The 26,931-nt window shown below is 45.7% G+C and overlaps 1 protein-coding gene across 1 annotated transcript in view; it reads right to left on the reverse strand.

The window, feature by feature from the left end:
* Window positions 1–20,322: 20,322 nt before the first annotated feature.
* LOC115777426 (Fc receptor-like B) overlaps window positions 20,323–26,931 on the reverse strand; it is an 80,283-nt gene continuing 73,674 nt past the window's right edge. The window contains exon 5 of the mRNA XM_030725335.1: window positions 20,323–20,474. Within this exon, the coding sequence (XP_030581195.1) occupies window positions 20,323–20,474 (152 nt within the window). The remainder of the gene's footprint in view (window positions 20,475–26,931) is intronic.

The raw sequence follows: 26,931 nt of genomic DNA on the forward strand, positions 1-26,931 counted from the left end.
TGTTAATACTTTAAAGAGGTTATCAGGTTTAACAAGTGGTTCTGTGCAGCCTCCAGAGCATCCAATATATACAAGTGTGTGTATTTTATTATTATTTGGTGGGTTTGATATTAATTTGTTCCTCTTTTTGTTTGTGTGCCGTCAGACCCACTGGAACGTATTTTTATTTTTTGCATATGTTTTTGTGTATTTACTCTTTATATCTTTGTGTGTCATTAAAGTGCTGCAAGAACCCCTGTTATTCTGCACTGTGTGGCGACTAACACTAATGGTATATGGGACGTTACAGCGACTGACTTCTCAAGCTACAATAAATTTACACTTGTTATTCATTTTTAAAGTCATCAATGATGTTTGCTGTACCATCACTCCACCCTGGAAAAGAAGTCAATAAAAGCTCCAAATGACCACAATATTCAATATGCCACTGTGGTGGATGCAAACTTCTGACCACATGTTCTCTACCTCAGCACCCAGCAGATGACAAAACAGATATTGTTCTCATCTCTAAGGTCTCCTCTATATGAAATGGATTCTTGGCCAAGAATATTTTACTGCCAAGATGGTCAATTTGATAGATATTTTTATTTACCCCAAAATTTAAAAAGAGCTCAAGTAGAGCCTGTCCTCATGGACATTAACCCACAAAAACTGATATAGATTAATAACACAAGGCCTGAGAACTTTCAAAATAGGCATGTATGTAGTCCGGATTTTTCTTTACCCACTAGAAAAAAACTGGATGGGAATATCTTAAAGTATGGGGCAGACGGAGACCTTGGAACATATTCCTAAAACAGGCGAACATGGAAAAAAGTACAGTGGCTTCCAAAAGTATTCATACCCCTTGAAGATTTCCATATATTGTCACATTACAACCACAAACATAAATATATTTCACTGGAATTTAATGTGAAAGACCAACACAAAGTGGTATACAATTGTGAAGTGGAAAGAAAATTATACATGATCCAAAACAGTTTTTACAAATAAAAAACTGAAAAGTGTGGTGTGCAAAAGTATTGAGCCCCCCTGAGTCAGTACTTTGTGGAACCACCATTTTCTGCAATTACAGCTGCAAGTCTTTTAGGGTTTGTCTCCACCAGCTTTGAACATCTAGAGACTGAAATTTTCCCCATTCCTCTTTGCAAAACAGCTCAAGCTCAGTCAGATTAGATGGAGAGCATTTGTGAGCAGCAGTTTTCAGATCTTACCACAAATTCTCGATTGGGTTTAGGTCTGGACTTTGACTGGGCCGTTCTAACACATGAATATGTTTGGTTTGAAACCATTCCATTGTAGCCCTGGCTTTATGTTTAGGGTCGTTGTCTCAAGTCTTTTGCAGACTCCAACAGGTTTTCTTCTGTATTTGGCTCCATCCATCTTCCCATCAACTCTGACCAACTTCCCTGTCCCTGCTGAACAGAAGCAGCCCCAGAGCATGATTTACATTATATAAGAGTATGGTGTAAATGTGAACTCTAAAAAATAATTATTGTGATTTTAAGGTAAAACTTTAACTTCATTAAATCAATTTTCAATGTTTGTTCTGTTCTTATATGTGTAACTCATCCATAATTCATAATCTCCTCATCAACAATTATATTGGACAAACCATTAGAAAAGTAACAAACTACATCATCAAGTGGTAAAGGTCAGTGTGACCCCCAAAGTATGCTCATAAACCATGTTTTCAGTTCAGGTGTGGATATAGGTGTGGTGGTGTGTCTCACTAAAATAGGGGTCTCAAACTCGCAGTCCGCGGGCCACATCCAGTCATGCCCACTACTTCCAGTCCGCTATTTGATGTCAAAAATATGACAATTTGGCCCTTTAAGTTACTTTTTTGACATTTCGCTAACTCCTCTTAATTGGGAAAGTTTGAGACCTCTGCTCCAAAATAAAGCAAACACAGTCTGTAAAAAAGGCCCTCTTGTGGCTGCCCTGCACCTAAAGTATTGCCTAACTCACCATCCCTCACTCCACTCGGACTGTTAGGCAATCAGGAGTCGCTCTGTGTGCACGTGACACACTGCACCGGAGCCTCTCAGAGTCTGCTATTCACAGCACAGAGGAACAGCACTGACTACATCGTTGCAGCTGTTATCCGACTGTGTGCGTCTATTGCAAGTAAGAACTGCATCTGTGTTAGTGCTAACCAGGGTTATTATAGTTAACGAAAACGAACGAAATAATGAAAACTGAAATTGAAAAAACATTGTCGTTAACTGAAATAAATAAAAACTACAATTAAAAGGAAAAAACGATAACTAACTAAAACTGTATTGTGAGTTTAAAAAACTAACTAAAACTAACTGAAATTATTGTGGATTGATCATTTTTCCGCTCTCCGAGTTTAAGCTGGGAGCGCCATCGGGCAGCTGTGTGCGTGCGCGTGCACGAGAAAGCGGCAGAGTCGCTCTGAACCCGATTGGTTCAGAGCGGGTCCACGCTGCCGCAATGCTGTGATTAAGCTGTTCAGTTCTTGTGCGTTTACGTCTACTTTATCAGTGAGAGAATAACAATCAGGAATAATAATCAAAGCATCAGTATAAGGACTCACAAATGTCAGCAAATTCCTGGAGGGAGACTGCTGTCGGGATGGACGAGAGGAAATGAAGGAAGTGGAAAAACAGGGACAAATATGTTTGCAGCCAAAAAACTGAGCACAAAGAGCAAGGACCAAAAAAAGTCCCAGCTGGCACCACAGCACACGACCACAAGGTAATTAACACACACACAACACACACAGCTACACAAGCATAAATGCGGACATGAGGTCGACACTTCTGTAGGTTGTGTACAGAGGCTGCAAAGACCCTGCAAGTCTAATCAGCGAGCATCTAACCAAACTAGCTCCAAAACAGAAGCAGCTTCAGGTGGTGGAGAACATCAGGATGCAGCTGGATTTGACCTTTGACTCCTTCAAAGAGTTTGTTTTTGTCAAACACCACATGTAGGTGTTGTTAATCTACTGCACTGACACTGGAGTTTATTGGGAGTTTATTGTAGAATTTATTGAGTTTGGGAGTTCATGTTTTTCTTTGTTTCTCTCTGTTGATGTTCATGTGTGTCCTAATTATTACACATTTAGCATGTAGTGCTTCTGTCTTGTGAACTGTTGGTTGTTGAATATATTTCTTTATGGTATCTTTTGTTGAGTTTTTATTACACAATAGTCACTTTTGTGCATTGAATCTTGCAGCTGACAAAGTATGAAAATACTAAAACTAATACTGAAACTAACAAAACTAAACTAAAGCTAAGCATTAAACCTAAAATAAAAAATAATAAAACCAAGCAAAACTAATTAAAAATAACTGAATTAGAGAAACAAAAGTAAAAACTAACTATTATAACCCTGGCGCTAACTAATTGCAAAGCTTACCTGTTCTTGACTGCTCCGGACTCTGAGAACATGCACTGACCAGCTATCAGGAGTGTTTCCTGGACATTTTCAATCTGTCCTTAAGGCTCGCCATGGTTCCTGAGTGCCTCAAGTCCTCCATCATCATACCGGTACTGAAGAAGACGTCCATCACCTGCCTGAATGATTACTGGCTTGTTTCTTTGACCTCGGTAATCATGAAGTGCTTCAAGCGGATCCTTCTGAGGTTTATTAGAGACTCCATCCCTGCAGACCTGGACAGCCTTCAGTTCGCCTACAGAGAGAATTGGTCAACAGAGGATGCTGTCTCCATCACCCTGCACACAGCCCTTACCCACCTGCAGCATCCCAACACCTACGTCAGGATGCTATTTATAGACTTCAGCTCAGCATTTAACACAGTCATCCCAAACAAGCTGGCGCTGAAACTATGTGACGTGGTTCTGCCTTTGTCACTGTGTCACTGGATAAGAGACTTCCTCACCAACAGGTCTCAGGTGGTGAGAATAGGTGAGGCAAAATCGTCCCATCTGGTCCTTAACACAGGCACGCCGCAGGGTTGTGTGCACAGTCCAGGTCTCTTCAACCTGTTCACTCACGACTGTGTTGCCATCCACCCCACGAACACAGTGGTGAAGTACGCGTACGACATCACAGTAGTGGGTCTCATTTCAGACAACGAGACCCAGGCCCGGTTCTAGCCCACTGGGCAAATATAAATGTACACAATATTAGGCTATATTTGTTTGTTTTATGGGGATTGAATACAGCCCTAGTAGACACAAAGATATACATATATACCCTCTCCATTTATCTGGGCTTGGGACCATCACAGAAAGTACACAGATTAGTGACCTTCTGTTGCTGGATTATATATATGTTTTGTTTTTTATTCAACAACAGTAGAACAAAACAAGAACAGCAACTGCAAAAATGCAAAATGTGAAAAACTACAGAATCATCCATCCATCCATCCATCCCTTCTCTCCCGCTTATCCGGGGCTGGGTCGCGGAGGCAGGAGCCTAAGCAAAGAAGCCCAGGCTTCCCACTCCCCAGCCACCTCCTACAGAATCAGTCTTCTTTTTTGGGGGCAAATTTTGTGACAAATTCATTCATGTCTAACTGGTTTGTGATAGACTTTTCATGGGCCAAAATTACTAAATTTCTTTTTCTCTTGTGAAGCATGGTGCAGCGGAAAGGGCTTAAGACTCTTGATAGTGTGGAGAAGGAACTCTCACAGGATGCAGAAGACACACCAATTACGAGTGCTGTGACATAGAGTTTAAAGAGTTCAGGAAAAGCATCCTTGTATTCCTGCAGGTTGAAACACAGAGTGGACAGGTCTTTTTCATTTGGGTACTTCTTAAGCAGCAGTGGTTTTGCCACAAGTATTTCGTTTTTGAGACATTCAGTCTCTTTAGATCCAGCAAGACTGCGTAGAGGGAGCAAAAGTGTGGGGTCAAGGTAGTTGGCTGACTGGGGCAGGAGACACGAGATGTCATTCATCAGGTCTCTGTTTTTTTGGGAAAATCTGTTCTCTAGTTCTGAAATGACCCTGTCTAATATGTTGAGAGATGCTCTTTTAACAATACCCGCTATCGCTTGGCAGGAGGAGCATCATCAAAGTCCTGAGCCTGTTCTGTGGAGCATTCTGTCCTAAGTTGTTTTAAAGCCTCCAGACAAGACCCAACACCAGTACATGCAGTACATCAGTGGAGTGGGACTGCAGCATTGTGTTTGCAGGTTTTAGAAGGACAAGTACTCTCTCCAAAAAGTTTCCAATTTCAAAGAAGCGATGCCTTTTAATTTGTGTAAGCAGGCCTGAAGCTTCTGTGCGCAAAGGAGTACTGACATTGTCATCTTCTGAGATTTCCTTCAGAATTTTTAGTACATGCTCCTCGTTGTCAATTAAACATTTTGTCACATCATAAAGACTAGTCCATCTGATTTCCAAAAGCTTTTTCAGACATGGGGCATCATAATTCTGACACACAAAGTGGTGTCGAAAGAAACTGGAAAGAGAACTGATCAAAGAATTTCTTTGCACATGGCTCACTCTGCATTGCATGTTCTACAACTAGGTCTAGCTGGTGGTTGTAGCAGTAAATGTAGGGGATGTATTTATCAGTTTTGCTCTGAATTAATGCCTGCACACCACCTTTTACTCCACTTATCACTGATGCTCCATCATAACATTGACTCACAATGTTCTCTCCTCTGAAGCCAACATCTGCAAGATACTGCACCTCAGTATTTCTGTGGACATGTATTCAGCATCTAATTGAGGCAAGTCCAAAAGGCCAATTAGATGTTCTTCTGGGACTGATTTATACACAAATCTGATAATGATGGACAGATTTTCAACGTTACATCTATCCCTGTCCCATCAAATTTTAGACAAAACCCACTGGAATCTGCATTTTTATATCTGTTTTGTATCTCTTCAATTACCATGTTTTCCAATGTTTCAATAATTTCATTCTGTATGTCTTTGGATGTGTATTTTGCATTTAGGGGGATGTTTTTGGTAATGTCAGCCAACTTATTATCTTTTTCAAGGGTGTACTGAAAAAGTTTCAAAAACAGACCAGCACCATCATTAGCTTCTCCTTCATCAAGCCTCTCAGTTGTACCACGGAGCCCTAGCTCGTTAACGCAGATAAATTTGATGACATCACCAATGCTTTTAACATAGTACCATTTTTTTTCGACCTGTGTTTTACCCACTAGCATAGAAGCAATGGTTTCTCCTGTTGCCTCTCTGTGCTGCCGCTCAGCCCATGTTCCAGCAGCCAGCACATGACTGTGGCTGCATGCGTACTTTTGCAAATCCCTCCCGCTTTCAAGAGCTGCTTTCCAGTTATTAAACCCCCACAAAGTGAAGACTGTGTCCGTCTCGTTGCCCGTTGAATAATTACGACACAGGAAGCAGAAACATGCCTCCTGAGCCACAGAGTATTCCAGCCAAGGTCTAGTGCGGTACCACGCTGGGTTGAATGAGCCCGGCGTGGCGAAGGCACGTTTTGGATAGTTAGCTAGCACTGGCTGTGTGGGCGCAGTGCTATTCAGGTTGGCAACGGTAGCACCTGGCGCTGAAACGGCCAAAGGAAGGACCTGCTTTGGGTCTGGGGATGTGGCTAGAGTAAGACTAGCATCAGGGGTGCTTGTGCTATTACATGCAGAGAAGCTAGTCGGTAGAATTTCTGCTGATCGGACAGAAGAGGAGACGGAGCAGGTAGCCCGCTCAGGGGGAGACATTTCAGCATGGGCAGCAGCGGGAGCTGTTGGGGATACTCCAGGGCTAGACTTACTGATAGGCTTAAAGAAGCAATACATGCTCTCGGTAAAAGGATTAAGACGGAAAATAGAGTGTGACCCAGATAAAGGAAGAGCACGAAATGAGAGCTGTTCAGTTGAACCTGCGTGCAGTGCAGAATCACAGTGTGAGAAAGTGTTCAAGCGTGAAAATTCAAAACTGTTGTGGGCGTAGCTTGATGGGAGGACCTTTCGCTGCCCACAGGCGGTATGAGAGGTTTTGATTGGGTGGGCAAGAATCAAATTTGGGTGGGCTGAGCCCACCCTTGTCCTATGCTACCGCCGGCCTCAGCCCACCCAAATTTGATTGGGTGGGCAAGAATCAAATTTGGGTGGGCTGAGCCCACCCTTGTCCTATGCTAACGCCGGCCCCGATGAGACCCACTACAGAGAGGAGATCCAGCAGCTCACCCAGTGGTGTTCAGCCAATAACCTTGTGCTGAACACACGAAAAACCAAGGAGGTCATTGTGGACTTTAGGAGGACCGAGAAGCAGTGCAGCGTGTGGAGAACATCAAGTTCCTGGGCCTCCACATCACATCTGACCTCTCCTGGTCTACCAACTCCTCCCACTTGGTGAACATAATCTCCTGGTAATTACTTCCTTCCTGCACCATTCTGCACATTTTATTTTATTTTATTCTAACTTATTGTGTATTTTAATATTGTTTTTGTTCATGTATAGTGTATATATGTCTTTTTAAACGGAAGCTGCAATGGTAATTTTGCTGAACATTCAGTGACAATAAAGCAATCTAATCTAATCTAATCTAATCTAATCTTTATGTTGCTAAACTGTTAGCCCTAGGTTTTTCTGTCGTGTTCACGCTAGTTATGTTAGCTCGAGTTCGGTGCTCTCTGTACCCCATGTAAACATCCGTCTTGCAGGTTTGCACGTTAATTACGGTAATTAGTCAGGTGGACGTAACTCCCCGCACAGCCATGTTTGTCTTTTCCTTATAGACCAGCAGAGGTCTATGCTGTTTCATTCCTGTGGGAAATGTATACACTGTTCATTGTGAATACTGGTATTAAGCCTATGGAGTAGTGTTTGTTCTTTGAAGCACTGTTAATACAGATTCATGTGTGACAGGTTTAGATTATAAGATTTTGAGAAGTAGTAATGTGTGTTTTGTTTTCAGTGTAACTTTTAGATGTTTCAGTATGTTTTTGGTTCTCTTGTTTCAGAACCACACACACACCAACCCACATACCAGTGTAAAGAGAGATACTGCTGTAACCACACCAGCAATGGAAAATAAAGTCCAAACTAAATTCCAGTGACGAACTCCGTGTGATCCAGCACAATTACCATAGCCAGGAAGCACACCCTTCCTCACACAGTCATTAAGTTTTGGTCACATCGTGAATGTTGAAACTTGCAGAAACACAGACAGGTAAGTGTCTCACCTGTGACAGTGATCCAGCTGGATGGAGACTCTCCATGACCGCTGATGTCACACTTGTAGAGGCCTTCATCAGACCTGGAAACATGCTGGATGGTCATGTGACCTGTAGTCTCTTTCCCGATGAAGACGCCATCTTTATAGAAAGCAGCTGGGAGGTTGGAGGGAGTGGTCTTTGTTTGACAGAGCAGAGTGACGTCATCTCCCTCCATCACAGGGAGGACAGGACTCTGCAGGATCACTGATCCACCTCAACACAGAGACAAACTACAGCATTTCATCCATTTACACACAGCTTCATCAACACTAACTCCACACACTCAGCTTACCAGAGACTGTGAGGTTAACCATGTTACTGATGGCACCCTCTCTGGACTCACACCAGTAAACTCCACTCTCCAGCGGATCAATGTAGCTGATTTTACAGGAAGAACCAGCTGGTTTTCCCCACCCATCTCCACACTGACTCCTCTGTCATTTGCTTGTGTTTCTCCTCAGAGTCCATCCAGCAGAGCTGTCGTCCTCCTCACAGCTCAGACTCACAAAGTCTCCTTTAAAGAACTGAGAGCTGCTGGGACTCACAGTCAGACGAGCTGTGAGGGTTACAATGAAACATGAAGCCAAACAGGTCATATTAGTGAGCATTTATCAGGTTGAAGCTGTGACAGAAGAAGGTTACTGACCTTGGTTTGTTGTGCAGCTCAGCAGTGAGATCAGAACTAAAGAGAAATGACACTCAGGTTGGTTTGAGGTGAACACAAAGAACAACTCCACACAAACAGCTGACAGACTCACAAACTCGTCTCTCTCTGATAAATCTGCTCATTTTAGAGTTGATTTCCAAGACTTTGCATCTCTTTTTATTAGAATTTCTCACCACATCCAAACTTTGTTCCTGATATGAGTACTTAGAATTCATGTGTTTAATGACAGTTTTAATTCATGTGCACTGACTGCACTGTGAATATAAACAAAGTGTCCTCTTCAATCACAGCAAAGACAGAGAGAGCAGACAGTCAAAGGTCAATGATTCAAACAAACACAGAGATTCTACTTACAGAGCAGACACAGCACAGATGTTTCCTTCATCGTCCTTCTCACTCATTTGAGCTTTTTTTCATTTCTCTCACTGACACCAAGTAAAGCCCCGCCCTCTTCCTCTGAGCACCAGCTTTACTATTGGTGCAGACACAGTGGGGAGGGAACTATTTCCTTTGTGTTCAAGTGCACACACACACACACACACACACACACACGCACCCCTCAGTGAGAGAGGCAGATATGAGCTGAAACTCAGGAATCAAACCAGTGACGCTGCTGTTATGGAGCTGAACTGGAACCATTCACACACTGAGGCCCTGTGAACACATTTAATTACAGCTGTGCAGAGACACACTGATGACTGACTGAAACACTATAATTCACATTTTAGATCAACACCATCCTGCCACAGGCTTTATTTATGGCCACTAGAGGGAGCTGCTGGACTGTAAATGCTTTTTGCTGGAAACAAAGTTCCCACTCTGGGAATGTGCTGTTCCTAAAAAAATGGCTTTATTTACTGAGCTGTGGATCAAGATGATCTTCACTTCTATATCCATAACTGTCCTGAAATAAACTCTAGTTTACAGATATCAGTTCCACAGATCTACAAAGTCACTGCAGACCTACACAGTCTCAGAGCAGTTTGTGAAAGAGTCACAAAACAGATATTTTATTTTCATTTCAGTGAACATGAAATTGTAAATAATCCATTTCAAAAGGAAATAGCATTGAGCTGGAGGTATCTCCATGGCAACCAATAAAACCCAACCAATGATTTTTTTAACCTAACCAAGTCATTAATGGTAATAATTTTATTTAGGGGTCATTCAGAATTTTCAACATTTTGCAAAGCATATACATCGTGCTTTTCTTCAGACCCCCTCCCCAAGTGTACAAAGAAAATGTTTTTTTTTTTTTCATGACATTTAATTTCACCCAGTTCTTTGGTATTCAAATGTAATATGAAGTATTCAAACCTAGAGCGCAAAACCTTGCAAAACCTTTTGATTTCAGGCCGTGTACTTCTGCATTAATCTTGATACGTCAGGACGTTGAAAGGAAAGATTGCAGCAAAAGTCGCCTTTAATTTATAATTCAGCGGTTCCTGTTGGCCGTAACCACACCAAAACTGTACAGGCATGAAGGAATGAACCTGACTGACTGTCTGGCTCTCACGCCATCACTGCTTCACTCGATCGCCACAAACACACACAGCGCTGCCCGGCCCCCTTCTCCTCTCAGCCACTCAGCTCATTAACAACCACAGTGATAGAGGACACACACCTAGCTCTCGCAAAAGTACGTCTCTCTCTTTTTTTCTCATTTTTTTTCTCCCATGTCCCTTCTGGGGTTCTGTAAAAAACACACCCTGGTGTTGAAAAATTCTGTAGACCTTGGTATCAAATATCCATCCATCCATCCATTTTCTTCCGCTTATCCAGGGCCGGGTCGCGGGGGCAGAAGCCTAAGCAGAGAAGCCCAGGCTTCCCTCTCCCCAGCCACCTCCTCCAGCTCATCCGGAGGGACCCCAAGGCGTTCCCAGGCCAGCCGAGATACATAATCTCTCCAGCGTGTCCTGGGTCTACCACGGGGCCTCTTCCCGGTGGGACATGCCCGGAACACCTCACCCAGGAGGCGGCCAGGAGGCATCCTAATCAGATGCCCGAGCCACCTCAACTGGCTCCTTTCGATGTGGAGGAGCAGCGGCTCTACTCTGAGCCCCTCCCGGATGGCCGCACTCCTCACCTTATCTCTAAGGGAGAGGCCAGCCACCCTTCGAAGGAAACTCATTTCTGCCGCTTGTATTCGCGATTTTATTCTTTCGGTCACTACCCAAAGCTCGTGACCATAGGTGAGGGTAGGAACGTAGATCGACCGGTAAATCGAGAGCTTCGCTTTTACGCTAAGCTCCCTCTTCACCACGACGGACCGGTGCAGCGTCCGCATCACTGCAGAAGCAGCCCCGATCCGCCTGTCGATCTCCCGTTCCCTTCTCCCATCACTCGTGAACAAGACCCCGAGATACTTAAACTCCTCCACTTGAGGCAAGAACTCGTTCCTGAGCCGGAGATGGCACTCCACCCTTTTCCGGCTGAGGACCATGGCCTCAGACTTAGAGGTGCTGATTCTCATGCCAGCCGCTTCACACTCGGCTGCGAACCGTTCCACTGCGAGCTGGAGGCCCCCCCTGATGAAGCCAACAGAACCGCATCATCTGCAAAAAGCAGAGATGAGACTCTGAGGCCACCAAGGAAGAAGCCTTCCGCCACCTGGCTACGCCTAGAAATTCTGTCCATAAAAATTATGAACAGAATCGGTGACAAAGGGCAGCCCTGACGGAGTCCAACACCCACAGGAAACAAATCCGACTTATTACCGGCTATACGGACCAAGCTCTCACTGTGGTTGTACAAGGACTGAATGGCCCGCAACAATGGGCCAGACACCCCATACTCCCGCAGAACCTCCCAAAGAACACCCCGAGGAACACGGTCGAATGCCTTCTCCAAGTCCACAAAGCACATGTAGACTGGTTGGGCAAACTCCCACGCACACTCGAATATCCTTGAGAGGATAAAGAGCTGGTCCAGCGTTCCACGACCAGGACGAAAACCGCATTGTTCCTCCTGAATCCGAGGTTCGACTAACGGACGCACCCTCCTTTCCAGCACCCTGGCATAGACCTTACCGGGGAGGCTGAGGAGTGTGATCCCCCGAAAGTTGGAGCACACCCTCCGGTCTCCCTTCTTAAAGATGGGGACCACCACCCCGGTCTGCCAATCCAATGGCACTGCCCCAGATCTCCACGCGATGTTGCAGAGGCGTGTCAACCAAGACAGCCCTACAACATCCAGAGCCTTCAGGAACTCAGGGCGAATCTCGTCCACCCCAGGGGCTCTGCCACCAAGGAGTTGTTTAACTACCTCAGTGACCTCACCCCCAGTGATGGTCAAGTCATCCCCCCCATCCCCAGACTCTGCTTCCACTACAGAAGGCGTGTCAGTGGGATTCAGAAGGTCCTCGAAGTATTCCTTCCACCGTCCGACTATAGCCTCAGTTGAAGTCAGCAGCACCCCCCCCGCACTATAAACAGTGTGAGTGAAGCACTGCTTTCCCCTCCTGAGTCGCCTGACGGTTTGCCAGAATCGCTTCGATGCCGTCCGAAAGTCTTTTTCCATAGCCTCACCAAACTCCTCCCACACCCGAGTTTTTGCTTTGGCCACTACCCGAGCTGCATTCCGCTTGGCCTGTCGATACCTGTCGAAGAGGTTACATGGGCCCGCCCTCCTGCAGGCCCACCACCCGCAGGAGGTGTCGTAGGGGTCGGGTGCAATGTGTGTCGGGCGGTGGCCGAGGGCGGAGGCCCTGGCGGACCGATCCCCGGCTATCGAAACTGGCTAAGGAAAGAGTATATTTGATATTTGGTATCAAATATACTCTTTCCTATCTATTAAAACATTGTATTGTTGCACTAACAAAAATCCATCCATCCATTCTCTTCCATTTATCCTTTTCAGGATCGCGGGAGGGCTGGAGCCTATGCCAGCTGTCACAGGGCGAGATGCAGGGTACACCCTGTAATTAACAGATATGCCTATATATTAGAATTTATAGGGTGCAATAAACTGATTTGAATTTTAATGTGAACGTGTACTGCACAGTGTACACAGTGGCAATGGAGCGATTTGTCATCTGAATAACCAGTCTTGTGCCAAAAGTGATTTCCAAAAATTATTCCTGATATTTATTTTGTTGTAAATGACTTGCAGGCCTATAATCTCTCAAAAATATCTCAAACATAATCTCTTAAAATTAGATGCCGTTCTGTGCAGATGTTGTGTGATTTCCTACCATTTTGTTGGTACTTGAATGTGTGTGTGTGCATGCAACAGGGAGGGAGAGTGAGAGTCAGATCAGGGGCCTATTCCAGGAAGCATGTTCAACAAACTCTGAGTTTAAAAACAGACTCTGAGTTGATCAAATCTGAGATCGGCAACTCTGAGTTTCCCGTTCCACAACAGATGATCAGAGTTAGTTCAATCAGCTCTGAGTCTGTTCACCCTGATTTAGTGCGTGCATGAGTAAGGAATTCAATTCAATTCAATTCAATTCAGTTCAGTTCAGTTCAGTTCAGTTCAGTTCAATTCAATTCAATTCAATTTTATTTATATAGCACCAAATCACAACAAACAGTCGCCTCAAGGCGCTTTGTATTGTGGGTAAAGACCCTACAATAATACAGAGAAAACCCAACAGTCAAAACGACTCCCTATGAGCAGCACTTGGCGACAGTGGAAAGGAAAAACTCCCTTTTAACAGGAAGAAACCTCCAGCAGAACCAGGCTCAGGGAGGGGGGGTCAGTTGGGCTGAGGGGAGAGAAAAAAAAACATGATGTGGAAGAGAGCCAGAGATTAATAACAATTAATGATTAAATGCAGAGTGGAGTATAAACAAAGTAAATAAGGTGAATGAAAAGAAACAGTGCATTATGGGAACCCCCCAGCAGACTAGGCCTATAGCAGCATAACTAAGGGATGGTTCAGGGTCACCTGATCCAGCCCTAACTATAAGCTTGATCAGAGAGGAAAGTTTTAAGCCTAATCTTAAAAATAGAGAGGGTGTCTGTCTCCCGAATCCAAGCTGGAAGCTGGTTCCACAGAAGAGGCGCCTGAAAGCTGAAGGCTCTGCCTCCCATTCTACTCTTAAGTATCCTAGGAACCACAAGTAAGCCAGCAGTCTGAGAGCAAAGTGCTCTGTTGGGGTGATATGGTACTATGAGGTCTTTGAGATAAGATGGTGCCTGATTATTTAAGACCTTGTATGTGAGGAGAAGGATTTTAAATTCTATTCTAGATTTAACAGGGAGCCAATGAAGAGAAGCCAATATGGGAGAAATCTGCTCTCTCTTTCTAGTCCCTGTCAGTACTCTAGCTGCAGCATTTTGGATCAGCTGAAGGCTTTTCAGGAAGCTTTTAGGACAGCCTGATAATAATGAATTACAATAATCCAGCCTAGAAGTAATAAATGCATGAATTAGATATTCAGCATCACTCTGAGAAAGGATGTTTCTAATTTTAGAAATATTGCGCAAATGCAAAAAAGCGGTCCTACATGTTTGTTTAATATGTGCATTGAAGGACATATCCTGGTCAAAAATGACTCCAGGATTTCTCACAGTGTTACTGGAGGCCAAAGTAATGCCATCCAGAGAAAATATCTGGTTAGACACCATGTTTCTAAGATTTGTGGGGCCGAGTGCAAGAATTTCAGTTTTATCTGAATTTAGAAGCAGGAAATTAGAGGTCATCCAGGCCTTAATGTCTTTAAGACATTCCTGCAGTTTAACTAATTGATGTATGTCATCTGGCTTCATTGATAGGTAAAGCTGAGTATCATCTGCATAACAATGAAAATTGATGCAGTGCTTTCTAATAATACTGCCTAAGGGAAGCATGTATAATGTAAATAAAATTGGTCCTAGCACAGAACCCTGTGGAACTCCATAATTAACCTTAGTGTGTGAAGAAGACTCCCCATTTACATGAACAAATTGGAGTCTATGAGATAAATATGATTCAAACCACTGCAGTGCAGTACCTTTAATACCTATAGCAAGCTCTAATCTCTGTAATAAAATGTTATGGTCAACAGTATCAAAGCTGCACTGAGGTCCAACAGGACAACAAGGAAAGAAAGCCATCAATGGAGCGCTGACTCCAGGATTCACCATGGCAAGGAGTAAATAAAGAGCACAGCCTCCATTTTAATCCAATGGATGGAGCATCATACGTGTCAGTGTGCAGCATGACGACTCGCTTTAATCAGCCTGACCCACTCTGTCATCATCATAGACAGAATAAAATTATCGTAAGGTAAAGACTCTACAATAATACAGAGAAAATCCAATATTCAAAACAACCCCCCTATGAGCAGCACTTGGTGACAGTTGGAAGGAAAAACTCCCTTTTAACAGGAAGAAACCTCCAGCAGAACCAGGCTCAGGGAGGGGCAGTCATCTGCTGTGACTGGTTGGAGCTGAGAGGAGAGAGACAGGACAAAAGACACACTGTGGAAGAGAACCATGTTTGCCTTGTGTATTTGTTAAACTCTGGAACTGTTTGTCTGGTGATTGTGGGTATTAATAGTAATAGTAATGCCTCTCTCTGTATATTTTGTTAAAGGCTGGTAAATTATCTTTTGCAATATGATTTGAAATTGTATTTAGTAAATCTTTTTTTTGATTTATTATTTTGTTTGCTATGGAATGCTTGTAAATTTGCTTTCATTATATAAATTAATCTCTTCACTTTTGTCTCTTAACTTAGTTTTCACAGTGCAAAATGAACAATGAACCTTAAGCACCCATCCGAGACGCTCCATTTAAATATTAGTACCAAGGGCAGGTACAGATTCTCTGGCATAATGTATAGCCTTGTTAAGAATTGTGCAGTGCATGTCTGTGTCATATCTGTGTATTATCAAGATGTGACAATAACCACTGTGGCCAGCAGGTGTCACTGTGGTGATGGCTGTCAGATTGTTTCAACCTCGATACAATTCTGGCACAACTGCTTTGAATGTTTCAGTGTTTCATAAAGCCTCACTTTGGCCATCACTACTCCTAATCAATAAACGGGGTGGGGGTGATTCTCACTGCTATTGAACTTCTACAAACTATTCACAAAACACTCTTGTCTAACAGCAAAGAGGGAGGGCATGGCTGTCAGCAAGGGGGTCTTCAATCCAGCCAATCAGCAGTCTCCACCAGTGACGTGCCGTGAGGTTTTTGACGGGTGAGGCACTGACTCATCTGGAGTCGGGTGTTCACATATATGAATCCTCAATAAAAGCTTATATTTCAACTGTAATTATCTTAATGATTAATTATGCTTTAACCAACTCTGGTCAACAATGATGGCAAATAAAACAAAATATTTAAATGTAAGGTCAAAGTAATTTTTTTTCTTTTTTAGGGGAGGGGGGTATCTCTCCTTTTAAATAAATAAATAAAAAAAAACATGCATTATCTTACCTCTATCTAAGATGAAGTCCATGCGCCTATCCTTCTCCCTATGGGGCAGCACTGTTGCAGCACTGCCCCCTATGGGTGCCGCACAGTACTTTCTGCCTCCCCCTGTTTACGTTCACCGTGCATTTATGACCGATCACAAAGAATAAACATGTCACACATTCATTGAGTATATTAGACAGACTGTGGAACATCAGCATGTGCAGCACATGTGTAATCAAACTTATATTGGCGATATAAAGAGACAGCAATGGGCATGCGCCAACCGCCTGCTTCATTTATTGTATTCATTTATCACCAGAGGTGAGCCACAGCACTGCACTGGCTCACGCCGCATTTCTTCCATTAGTTTTAACAGGCGATGCGTAAATTCCGCGATTTTGACCATTAAAGTCCTGAAATAATTCAGAAAACAGTTTTATAGAAAAATCAAGTGATCAAATTTTTTTTTTTTTTTTTTTTTTTCCAAGATGGCGCCGGTGAGGTCAGCAGCCGTCATACCTGCTCCTACGCTTTGTTTGTATATATTAGGTTTAGCTCTAATTTTTGACTTTATAATTCCGCCTGCTCTGTGTCATATCACGTATGACAGACAGACTCTTTTTAATATCAGAATACAGCACTCTGGCTGTATTCTGACACCTTTTTCTCCCGACCCGACTTGGCCTCAGGACATACTGCGTTTCCAGTGGGCCAGCTCAAACAAAGGACGGACCAGGTCACGGACAAGGCCCCGAGGGAAAAGAGCCGGCGTAAGAGAGAGGCTGAGGCGCAGAGCGCACCAAACGCCACTGCCGAGCATCCTGTTGGCTAATGTCCAGTCACTGGATAACAAGCTGGACGAACTCAGGGCCAGGATACAGTTTCAGAGGGACATAAGGGACTGCAACATCATCTGTCTCACGGAGACATGGCTGACTCCCCTCATACCGGACCACGCCGTACAGCCGTCGGAGTTCTTCAGTGTTCATCGCACGGACAGAACGAGTGAGTCTGGAAAATCAAGAGGAGGAGGTGTGTGCCTAATGATTAATAACAACTGGTGTAACAGTACAAATGTTGTCCTTCTGAAACAATCATGTTCACCTATCCTGGAGCTCCTAACCCTGAAATGCCGTCCCCACTACCTGCCCCGCGAGTTTACTTCGGTCATCTTCAGCGCCGTCTATATTCCACCTCAGGCGGACACAAACACTGCACTATCCGAGCTACATGAGGCTATTTCCACCTATCAGGCTAACCAGCGTGATGCGGCTCTCATCGTAGCCGGGGACTTTAACAGTGCAAACTTGAAAAAGCTGATACCGGAGTTGATTCAACACATCGACTGCCCCACCAGAGGAGAGAGGACCCTAGACCACTGCTACTCTCCATTCAAAGAGGGCTACAAAGCAAAGCCTCTTCCGCCTTTTGGGAAGTCTGACCACACCTCTGTACTTCTCATGCCGAAATACAAACAACGGCTCAGGCAGGAACCCCCTGCTGTGAGAGAAGTGACAGGGTGGTCTGATCAAACAGAGGCCGCTCTGCAGGGTGCGTTGGATTCAACCGACTGGGACATGTTTCGCAGCAGCGCGGGCGGAGACATCGAGGAGTTTACGGAAACTGTTGTGGGATTTATTGGGAAAGTTGTTGAAGACACTTCACTTAGGAGGACCATCAGGACTTTTCCCAACCAGAAGCCGTGGGTGGATAAATCTGTCCGCGACGCCCTGAGGTCCCGCACCGTTGCCTACAACTCCGGCCTCGCCTCTGGGAACATGGAGGACTACAAGGTTGCATCATACAACGTCCGCAGAGCGGTGAAAGAGGCTAAACATCGCTACGGCCGCAGACTGGAACAGCAACTACAACAGTCTGACCCCAGGGGACTGTGGCAGGGACTACGCACCATCACGGACTACAAAGCACCACACACACACCCGGTGGGTGCCGACGCTTCTCTGGCTGATGAACTCAACATCTTCTTTGCGCGCTTTGAGTCGGGAAGCCGACAGCCCGCTGCGCTCCCGGCCGGAGGGGCGGAGACACTCACTGTGACGGAGCGCGACGTGAGGAGGGCGTTTAGACGTGTAAACACCAGGAAAGCGGCTGGACCAGACGGTATTAGTGGACGTGTCCTTAAGACCTGCGCTGACCAGCTGGCACCTGTGTTTACACTGATATTCAACCTCTCACTGAAACTGTGTGTGATTCCCACCTGCTTTAAAAAGTCCATCATAGTCCCTGTCCCAAAGAAACCACACCCCAGCAGCCCCAATGACTTCAGGCCCATAGCGCTCACCTCTGTGGTGATGAAGTGTTTTGAGAGACTCATCAAGACATTCATCACCTCCTCACTGCCCACCACCCTCGACCCACTACAGTTTGCATACCGGCCAGACAGATCCACAGATGACGCCATATCCTTCCTCCTCCACAAGACCCTTTCACACATAGACACTGGTAAGGGGAACTATGTGAGAGTGCTGTTTGTAGATTACAGCTCAGCATTCAACACCATAGTTCCCTCCAGGCTGGTCTCTAAGCTGCTGGACCTGGGCCTGGGCCCATCCCTGTGCAGGTGGGTTCACAGCTTCCTGACCAGCAGACCACAGGTGGTACGAGTGGGTCACCTCACCTCATCCTCCCTCACCCTCAACACTGGATCCCCCCAAGGCTGTGTGCTCAGCCCTCTGCTGTACTCACTGTACACCCATGACTGCGAGGCCACGTCAGAGTCCAACGTCATCATCAAGTTTGCTGACGACACTGCTGTTGTGGGACTAATCTCTCACAATGAGGAGACAGCCTACAGGAGAGAGGTCTCCCGCCTGGAGAACTGGTGCCAGGAGAACCACCTCCTGCTCAACGTCAGCAAAACAAAGGAACTGATCGTGGACTTCAGCAGGAAGCAGCAGAGGGACTGCCATCCACTTGTCATCAGTGGTGCTGAGGTGGAAAGAGTGGACACCTTCAAATACCTGGGAGTGACCATCTCACAGGACCTGTCCTGGACTCATCACATAAACATCACTGTGAAGAAGGCCAGACAGCATCTCTACCTCCTCAGGCGGCTGAGAGACTTCAAGCTCCCACTCAAGGTGCTCAGGAACTTTTACACCTGCACCATCGAGAGCATCATGCGTGGGAGCATCACCACCTGGATGGGAAACTGCACCAAGCAGGACTTCATGGCCCTAAAAAGGGTGGTTCGTTCAGCTGAACGGACCATCAGAACCACCCTCCCCAACCTGCAGGACATTTACGCCAAGCAGTGCAGGCTGAGGGCCATGAAGATCCTAAAACAGCCCAGCCACCCCGGACACTCTCTCTTCTCCCTGCTCCCATCAGGCCGGCGTTACCGCTGCCTGAGGGCTAAGACTGAAAGGTTGAAGAAGAGTTTTTACCCACAAGCCATCCGTCTGCTCAACTCTGAGCCCTAACTGGACCATTATTGCACAGTGTAAATATCATAATTTAAAAAGTGTGTATAGGTATAGTATATAGAGTATAGTGTATAGTGTGAATTACTTTTTTTTATTTTTATTCTTCTTATTTATATGTGTGTGTATATAAGGTTGCAGGTACAAAATACATTTCACTGTGCATTGTACTGTGTATAACTGTGCATGTGACAAATAAACACTATCTTATCTTATCTTATCTTATTTTCTCTGATCATTGTTAGTATTTTTCTTGTCATGATGACAGAGGAGGCACTGCCTCACCTGCCTCCCCTGACTGCACATCACTGGTCTCCACCTATCTCAACAGCCAATGCATGCACACACAAACATTAATGGAAAGAGCTGATCTAGTACACAGTCTTTCTGAAAATATATATGAATAAATCTACAGTCAAAAGTTTATGAAAGGGCTCGCAAAGTTTAAAGCAAAGCAAAGTGGAAACAGCAGACAGATGGCAGAAGGTCTGAGTCATTTCTGTAACTACTCTGTGGTGACATCATCAAACTCCTTGTCAAGTTCATGTTCAGCCTGAGTGGGTAGGGCCATCACCTTGGGGGCTTGCAGATCAATTATTTGGAGTCAGAAAAGAAAAGAAATGTAGGATTTAAAATTAGCACAACTTCAGTTAGAGATAGCTATCAATCATCAGGTTATTCATTACAGGTGATTGATTAAGAGGTCAGAGTGTTATCTGTGGCTCTGAGATGAGCTTCCTTTGAGGAGAGTGGAAATGAAGTGCAGACAGAACACCACCAGGTAGCACATCAGTGTAAAGTCAAAATACAGCAGGGATTTTTCATGGGCTGGGGCTCCATAAGCAGGTGAAGTTGGAGGTCTACCTGCAGAGAGAATCCCACCTGTTCAGGTGAATGTGTGGATGAAATAAGAGGTGAAATCAGAGTGAAGCTCCTCACCTGTGACAGTGATCCAGCTGGATGGAGACTCTCCATGACCGCTGATGTCACACTTGTAGAGGCCTTCCTCAGACCTGGAAACATGCTGGATGGTCATGTGACCTGTAGGCTGCTCCCTGATGAGGGAGCCATCTTTATAGAAAGCAGCTGGGAGGTTGGAGGGAGTGGTCTTTGTTTGACAGAGCAGAGTGACGTCATCTCCCTCCATCACAGGGAGGACAGGACTCTGCAGGATCACTGATCCACCTCAACACAGAGACAAACTACAGCATTTTATCCATTTACACACAGCTTCATCAACACTAACTCCACACACTCAGCTTACCAGAGACTGTGAGGTTAACCATGTTACTGATGGCGCCCTCTCTGGACTCACACCAGTAAACTCCACTGTCTGCTGTGGGTCAGTGTAGCTGATGGTACATGAAGAATCATTTGATTTTCCCCACCCAGCTCCACACTGAGTCCTCTGTCATTTGCTTGTGTTTCTCCTGAGAGTCCATCCTGCACAGTTGTCGTCCTCCTCACAGCTCAGAGTCACAAACTCTTCTTTAAACAGCTGAGATCTGCTGGGACTCACAGTCAGACGAGCTGTGAGTGAATGAAACATGAAGCCAAACAGGTCATATTAGTGAGCATTTATCAGGTTGTAGCTATGACAGAAGAAGGTTACTGACAGGGGCAGAGCTTCTGGGTGGGCTGGGAGATCAGCACACCCCTGGCCCAGGCCTAGAGGGGGCCCGGATGGGAGAGACTGGGAAGATTTCAGGTAGCCAGGCCTCTATCACATCTGAGGAGAATTGGAGAAGGACCCTCTACTTAGTGTATCCAGATGAGCACGGTGTATGGCTAAAGGCCCAGCATACTTTACATCACCCATGATTCATTGCTTTACATGGGGCTTTTAAAAGTTGCTACAATCAGGACTGAGTCATGGTTGCTAAAAACTTTACAAGACCGACTCACTTTAGTGATGTAGTAGGTGTAAAATATTGAATAAAATGTTGTGCTGTATGACTGGCTTTTTTGTCAGTCTTACATTTAACTTTATGACACGCAAATTTTCAAGTGGATCGCCGATATTTTCTCCAAGTGTATTGTGGGTAAAACTCGTCACCAACCGTCCACCAACGTCATCATCAGTCACTTGGCAACAGATTGTAAACTAAGTGGAGCATTTTTACGGACTACTTCATAACATCAGTGGCACTTCATAACATACACATTCCCGCTGTTGTGGGCATGTATATGTTGTAAAATGATGTTATGATGAGCTTTATTATTTGGGTATAAAGGGTCCTATCATTCATCATTTGGGCAGCACGGTGGCGTAGTGGTTAGCACTGCTGCCTCACAGTTAGAATACCATCTGGAAGGCCTGGGTTCGATTCCACCTTGGCCCAGGCCTCTCCCTCTCTCTGTGTGGAGTTTGCATGTTCTCCCCGTGCTTGCGTGGGTTTCCTCCGGGTACTCCGGTTTCCTCCCACATTCCAAAGACATGCACTTACTGGGGTTAGGTTAATTGGCTAATCTAAATTGCCCATAGGTGTGAATGAGAGCATGAATGTGAGTGTGAAAGGTCGTCTGTCCCTCTGTGTTGGCCCTGCAACAGGCTGGCGACCTGTTCAGGGTGTACCCTGCCTCTCGCCCTATGACAGCTGGGGTAGGCTCCAGCCCCCCCGCGACCCTTAACATGATGTGCGGAAGCGAATGGATGGATGGATGGATGGGTCCTATCATTTGCCCCTTCATTGTTCTTCTCACTCATTTGAACGTTTTTTCATTTCTCACACTGACACCAAGTAAAGCCCTGCCCTCTTACTCTAAGCACTAGCTTTACTATTGGTGCAGAGATAGAAGTTAGCAGAAGTAATAATATGTCAGATAAACCAGCCATCCTCTGCTGTCAGTGAGCTGTAGTTTGTTTCCTGATCAAATCCATTTCCATGTAGTGGACGTCCCCCTCAATGAGAGAGGCAGATATGACCTAAAACACAGGAATCAAACCAAGGATACTGCTGTTATGGAGCTGAACTGGAACCATTCACACACTGAACACAAAATTTAATTACAGCTGTGCAGAGACAAAAGGTTTTCTTCTTCCTGGGAGGCATAACAGAAAATAATTGAGAAGCACTGTTTTAGATCAACACCATCCTCCCACAGGCTTTATTTATGGCCACTAGAGGGAGCTGCTGGACTGTTAATGCTTTTTGCTGGAAATATAGTTCCCACTGAGAATGTGCTGTTCCTAACAAAATGGCTTCATTTTACTGAGCTGTGGATCAAGATGAACCTCACTTGTGTCATTTTAATTTGTCCTGAAATAAACTGTAGGTTTAGCCCAAAGAGGTTTCATGGGCTCACCCTCCTGTAGGCCCACCCCCCGCAGGAGGCGTCGTAGGGGTTGGGTGCAGTGTGTGTCGGGCGGTGCCCGAGGGCAGAGGCACTGGCAGACTGATCCTCAGATATCGAAACTGGCTATTGGGACATGGAATGTCACCTCTCTGGTGGGGAAGGAACCTGAGCTAGTGCGTGAGGTTGAGAGATACCAGCTAGATATTGTTGGGCTCACCTCAACGCATGGCCTGGGCTCTGGAACCAGTCTCCTGGAGAAGGGCTGGACTCTGTTCCAGTCTGGATTTGCCCTCGGTGAGAGGCGGCGAGCTGGGGTGGGTATTCTTGTATCCCCCCGACTTGCTGCCTGTACGTCGTAGTTTCCCTACGCCTCCAGGCTGGGGAACGGGTCCTGACTGTTGTTTGCTCTTAGGCGCCGAATGACAGTTCAGAGTACCCAACCTTTTTGGAGTCGCTGGGCGGGGTGCTGGAGAGTGCTCCGTCTGGTGACTCCATAGTCTTCCTGGGAGACTTCAACATTCATGTGGGCAATGGCAGTGAGACCTGGAGGGGCGTGATTGGGAGGAACGGCCTGCCCGATCTGAACCCGAATGGTGTTTTGTTATTGGACTTCTGTGCAAACCACAGTTTGTGCATAACAAACACCGTGTTCGAACCTAAGGATGTCCATAAGCGCACATGGCACCAGGACACCCTTGGTCGCAGGTCGATGATCGATTTTGTAATCGTATCATCAGATCTGCGGCCGTATGTTCTGGACACTCAGGTGAAGAGAAGAGCTGAGCTGTCAATTGATCAGCACCTAGCGGTGAGTTGGATCAGATGGGGGGGGAGATGCTGGACAGACCTGGCACACCTAAATGTATTGTGAGGGTGCGCTGGGAACACCTGGCAAAAGCCCCAGTCCGGGAGATCTTCAACTCCCACCTCCGGCAGAACTTCGACAGCATTCCGAGGGAGGCTGAGGATATTGAGTCCGAATGGACCATGTTCCGCACCTCCATTGTTGAGGCTGCTGCTCAGAGCTGTGGCTGCAAGGTGGTTGGTGCTTGTCGTGGTGTTAACCCCTGAACCAGATGGTGGTCACCGGAGGTGAAGGAAGCCATCAAGCTGAAGAAAGAGTCCTATCAGGGTTGGTTAGCCTGTGGGACTCCGGAGGCAGCTGACAGGTATCGCCAGGCCAAGCAGAATGCAGCTCGGGTAGTGGCCAAAGCAAAAACTTGGGTGTGGGAGGAGTTCGGTGAGGCTATGGAAAAAGACTTTCAGACAGCATCGAAGCAATTCTGGCAAACCGTCAGGCTACTCAGGAGGGGAAAGCAGTGCTCCACTCACATGGTTTATAGTGCGGGTGGGGTGCTGCTGACTTCAACTGAGGCTATAGTCGGATGGTGGAAGGAATACTTCGAGGACCTCGTGAATCCCACTGACACACCTTCTGTAGTGGAAGCAGAGTCTGGGGATGAGGGAGATGACTTGACCATCACTGGGGGTGAGGTCACTGAGACAGTTAAACAACTTCTTGGTTGGAAGGCCCCTGGGGTTCCCCCTGAGTTCATGAAGGCTCTGGATGTTGTAGGGCTGTCTTGGTTGACACGCCTCTGCAACATCGCGTGGAGATCTGGGGCAGTGCCATTGGACTGGCAGACCGGGGTGGTGGTCCCCATTTTTAAGAAGGGAGACTGGAGGGTGCACTCCAACTTTCGGGGGATCACACTCCTCAGCCTCCCTGGTAAGGTCTATGCCAGGGTGCTGGAAAAGAGGGTCCGTCCGTTAGTCGAACTTCGGATCCTGGTCGTGGAACACTGGACCAGCTCTTTATCCTCTCAAGGATATTCGATTATGCATGGAAATTTTGTGGACTTGTCACTGTATAACCGCAGTGAAAGCCTGGTCCGTATCGCCGGTAATAAGTCGGATTCATTTCCTGTGGGTGTTGGACTCCATCAGGGCTGCCCTTTGTCACAGATTCTGTTCATAATTTTTATCGACAGAATTTCTAGGCATAGCCAGGTCGCAGAAACCTTCTTCCTTGGTGACCTCAGAGTCTCATCTCTGCTTTTTGCAGATGATGCGGTCCTGTTGGCTTCATCAGGGGGTGGCAGTGGAACGGTTCGCAGCCGAGTGTAAAGTGGCTGGCATGAGAATCAGCACCTGTAAGTCTGAGGCCATGGTCCTTAGCCGGAAAAGGGTGGAGTGCCCTCTCCAAGAACTCAGGAACGAGTTCTTGCCCCAAGTGGAGGAGTTCAAATATCTCGGGGTCTTGTTCACGAGTGACGGGAGAAGGGAGCGGGAGATCGACAGACGGATTGGGGCTGCTTCTGCAGTGATGCAGACGCTGCACCGGTCTGTCGTGGTGAAGAGGGAGCTTAGTGTGTTTTACCGATTTACCGGTCGATCTACATTAGATTAGATTAGATTGCTTTATTGTCACTGAATGTTCAGCGAAATTACCATTGCAGCTTCCGTTAAAAAAAAAAATCTACGTTCCTACCCTCACCTATGGTCACGAGCTTTGGGTAGTGACCGAAAGAATAAGATCGCGAATACAAGTGGCAGAAATGAGTTTCCTTCGAAGGGTGGCTGGCCTCTCCCTTGGAGATAAGGTGAGGAGTGCGGCCATCCGGGAGGGGCTCAGAGTACAGTCCCTGACAGAAGTTCTGTCGCTTATCCATGTTGTGGAAACAAAAGCTCATAACCTGACTTTAAATTCATCCATTGGTATTAGAAATGACCCACATGAAAGCTGAAACCCTCCCAAATGAGGTCTAATTCACGAAAATAAATTTGCTTCACTGCAGAAATATTGATCATTTAATGAACACAGAAAGGTCAGATTTTGGCAAGACAAAAGTTTTGTCGCCCACAGAAAGTAATGTGAAAATTAAACTAATAATTTGCTTCAAATGCAAAGATATGTTTCATAACATTGGTGAATGAAGTTGTGGTGCTATTAGAGCCATATTTAATATTTTGTGTGACTTCCATGAACTTGAAGAACTGCATCCATGCGGTTCGACAATGATTCATACAATTTATTGATGAAGTCATCAGGAATAGCAAAGAATGCAGTCTTACATGCCTCCCAGAGTTCATCAAGATTCTTTGGTTTTGACTTCCAAGCTTCCTCTTTCATCCTACCCCAAACATGCTCAGTGATGTTCATGTCTGGTGACTGGGCTGGCCAGTCACTTCTTTGCCTCGAGGAACTTTGATGTAGAGATGGATGTATGAGATGGAGCACCATCCTGCTGCAAAATTTGACCCCTTTTATGATTGGGAATGTAAGAGGTAGCTAATACTTCTTGATATTTTAGGCTATTGATATTGCCTTCCACCTCGCAAATGTTTCGCACACCCCCATACTGAATGTAACCCCAGACCATGATCTTTCCACCACCAAACTTGTTTTCTGGGTGAATCTTGGATCCATACGGGCTCCAGTAGGTCTCCTGCAGTATTTGAGGCGGCTGTGGTGTAATTCAACTGAAGATTCATCTGAGAAATCCACCTTCTGCCACTTTTCCAGCGTCCATCCGTTTAGCAGGCTGTGGGCCTTGGCAAATGCCACACGGTTTTTTAATTGCCTTTTGTTTAGTGCTGGCTTCTGGACATTGATTCGACCATGGAGGCCATTTCGAGACAGAATCCTACAAACTGTTCAAGTTGACACAGGGGCTTGAGGTGACCAGGCCTGGTGGAGCTCTGCTGCAGTGGAAAAGGGGCTGGCTTTGGATTTTCTAACCAACAAACCTTCCCCCTGAGCAGTTGTCTTGCGGGGCCTGCCAGACCTGGGCTTGTCAAAAACATCTCCAGTCTCTTCAAATCTTTGTTTAATTCTTTGTACTTGACGCTCAGACACATTAAAGGTGCCAGCCACCTCTGCAGTGCATCTGGTCTTTAGCCTCTTGATAATCAAGGCTTTGGTCGCAGGGTGGATTTTTGGCATGTTGTCAGAAGTTGCAGTTCAAGTGAAGGTCTGGGGTGCTGGGATTCTTTTTATACACACCCACTAATTAACCAATCA

The sequence above is a fragment of the Archocentrus centrarchus genome, unplaced genomic scaffold (assembly GCF_007364275.1).
Source record: "Archocentrus centrarchus isolate MPI-CPG fArcCen1 unplaced genomic scaffold, fArcCen1 scaffold_53_ctg1, whole genome shotgun sequence".
NCBI lineage: Eukaryota > Metazoa > Chordata > Actinopteri > Cichliformes > Cichlidae > Archocentrus > Archocentrus centrarchus.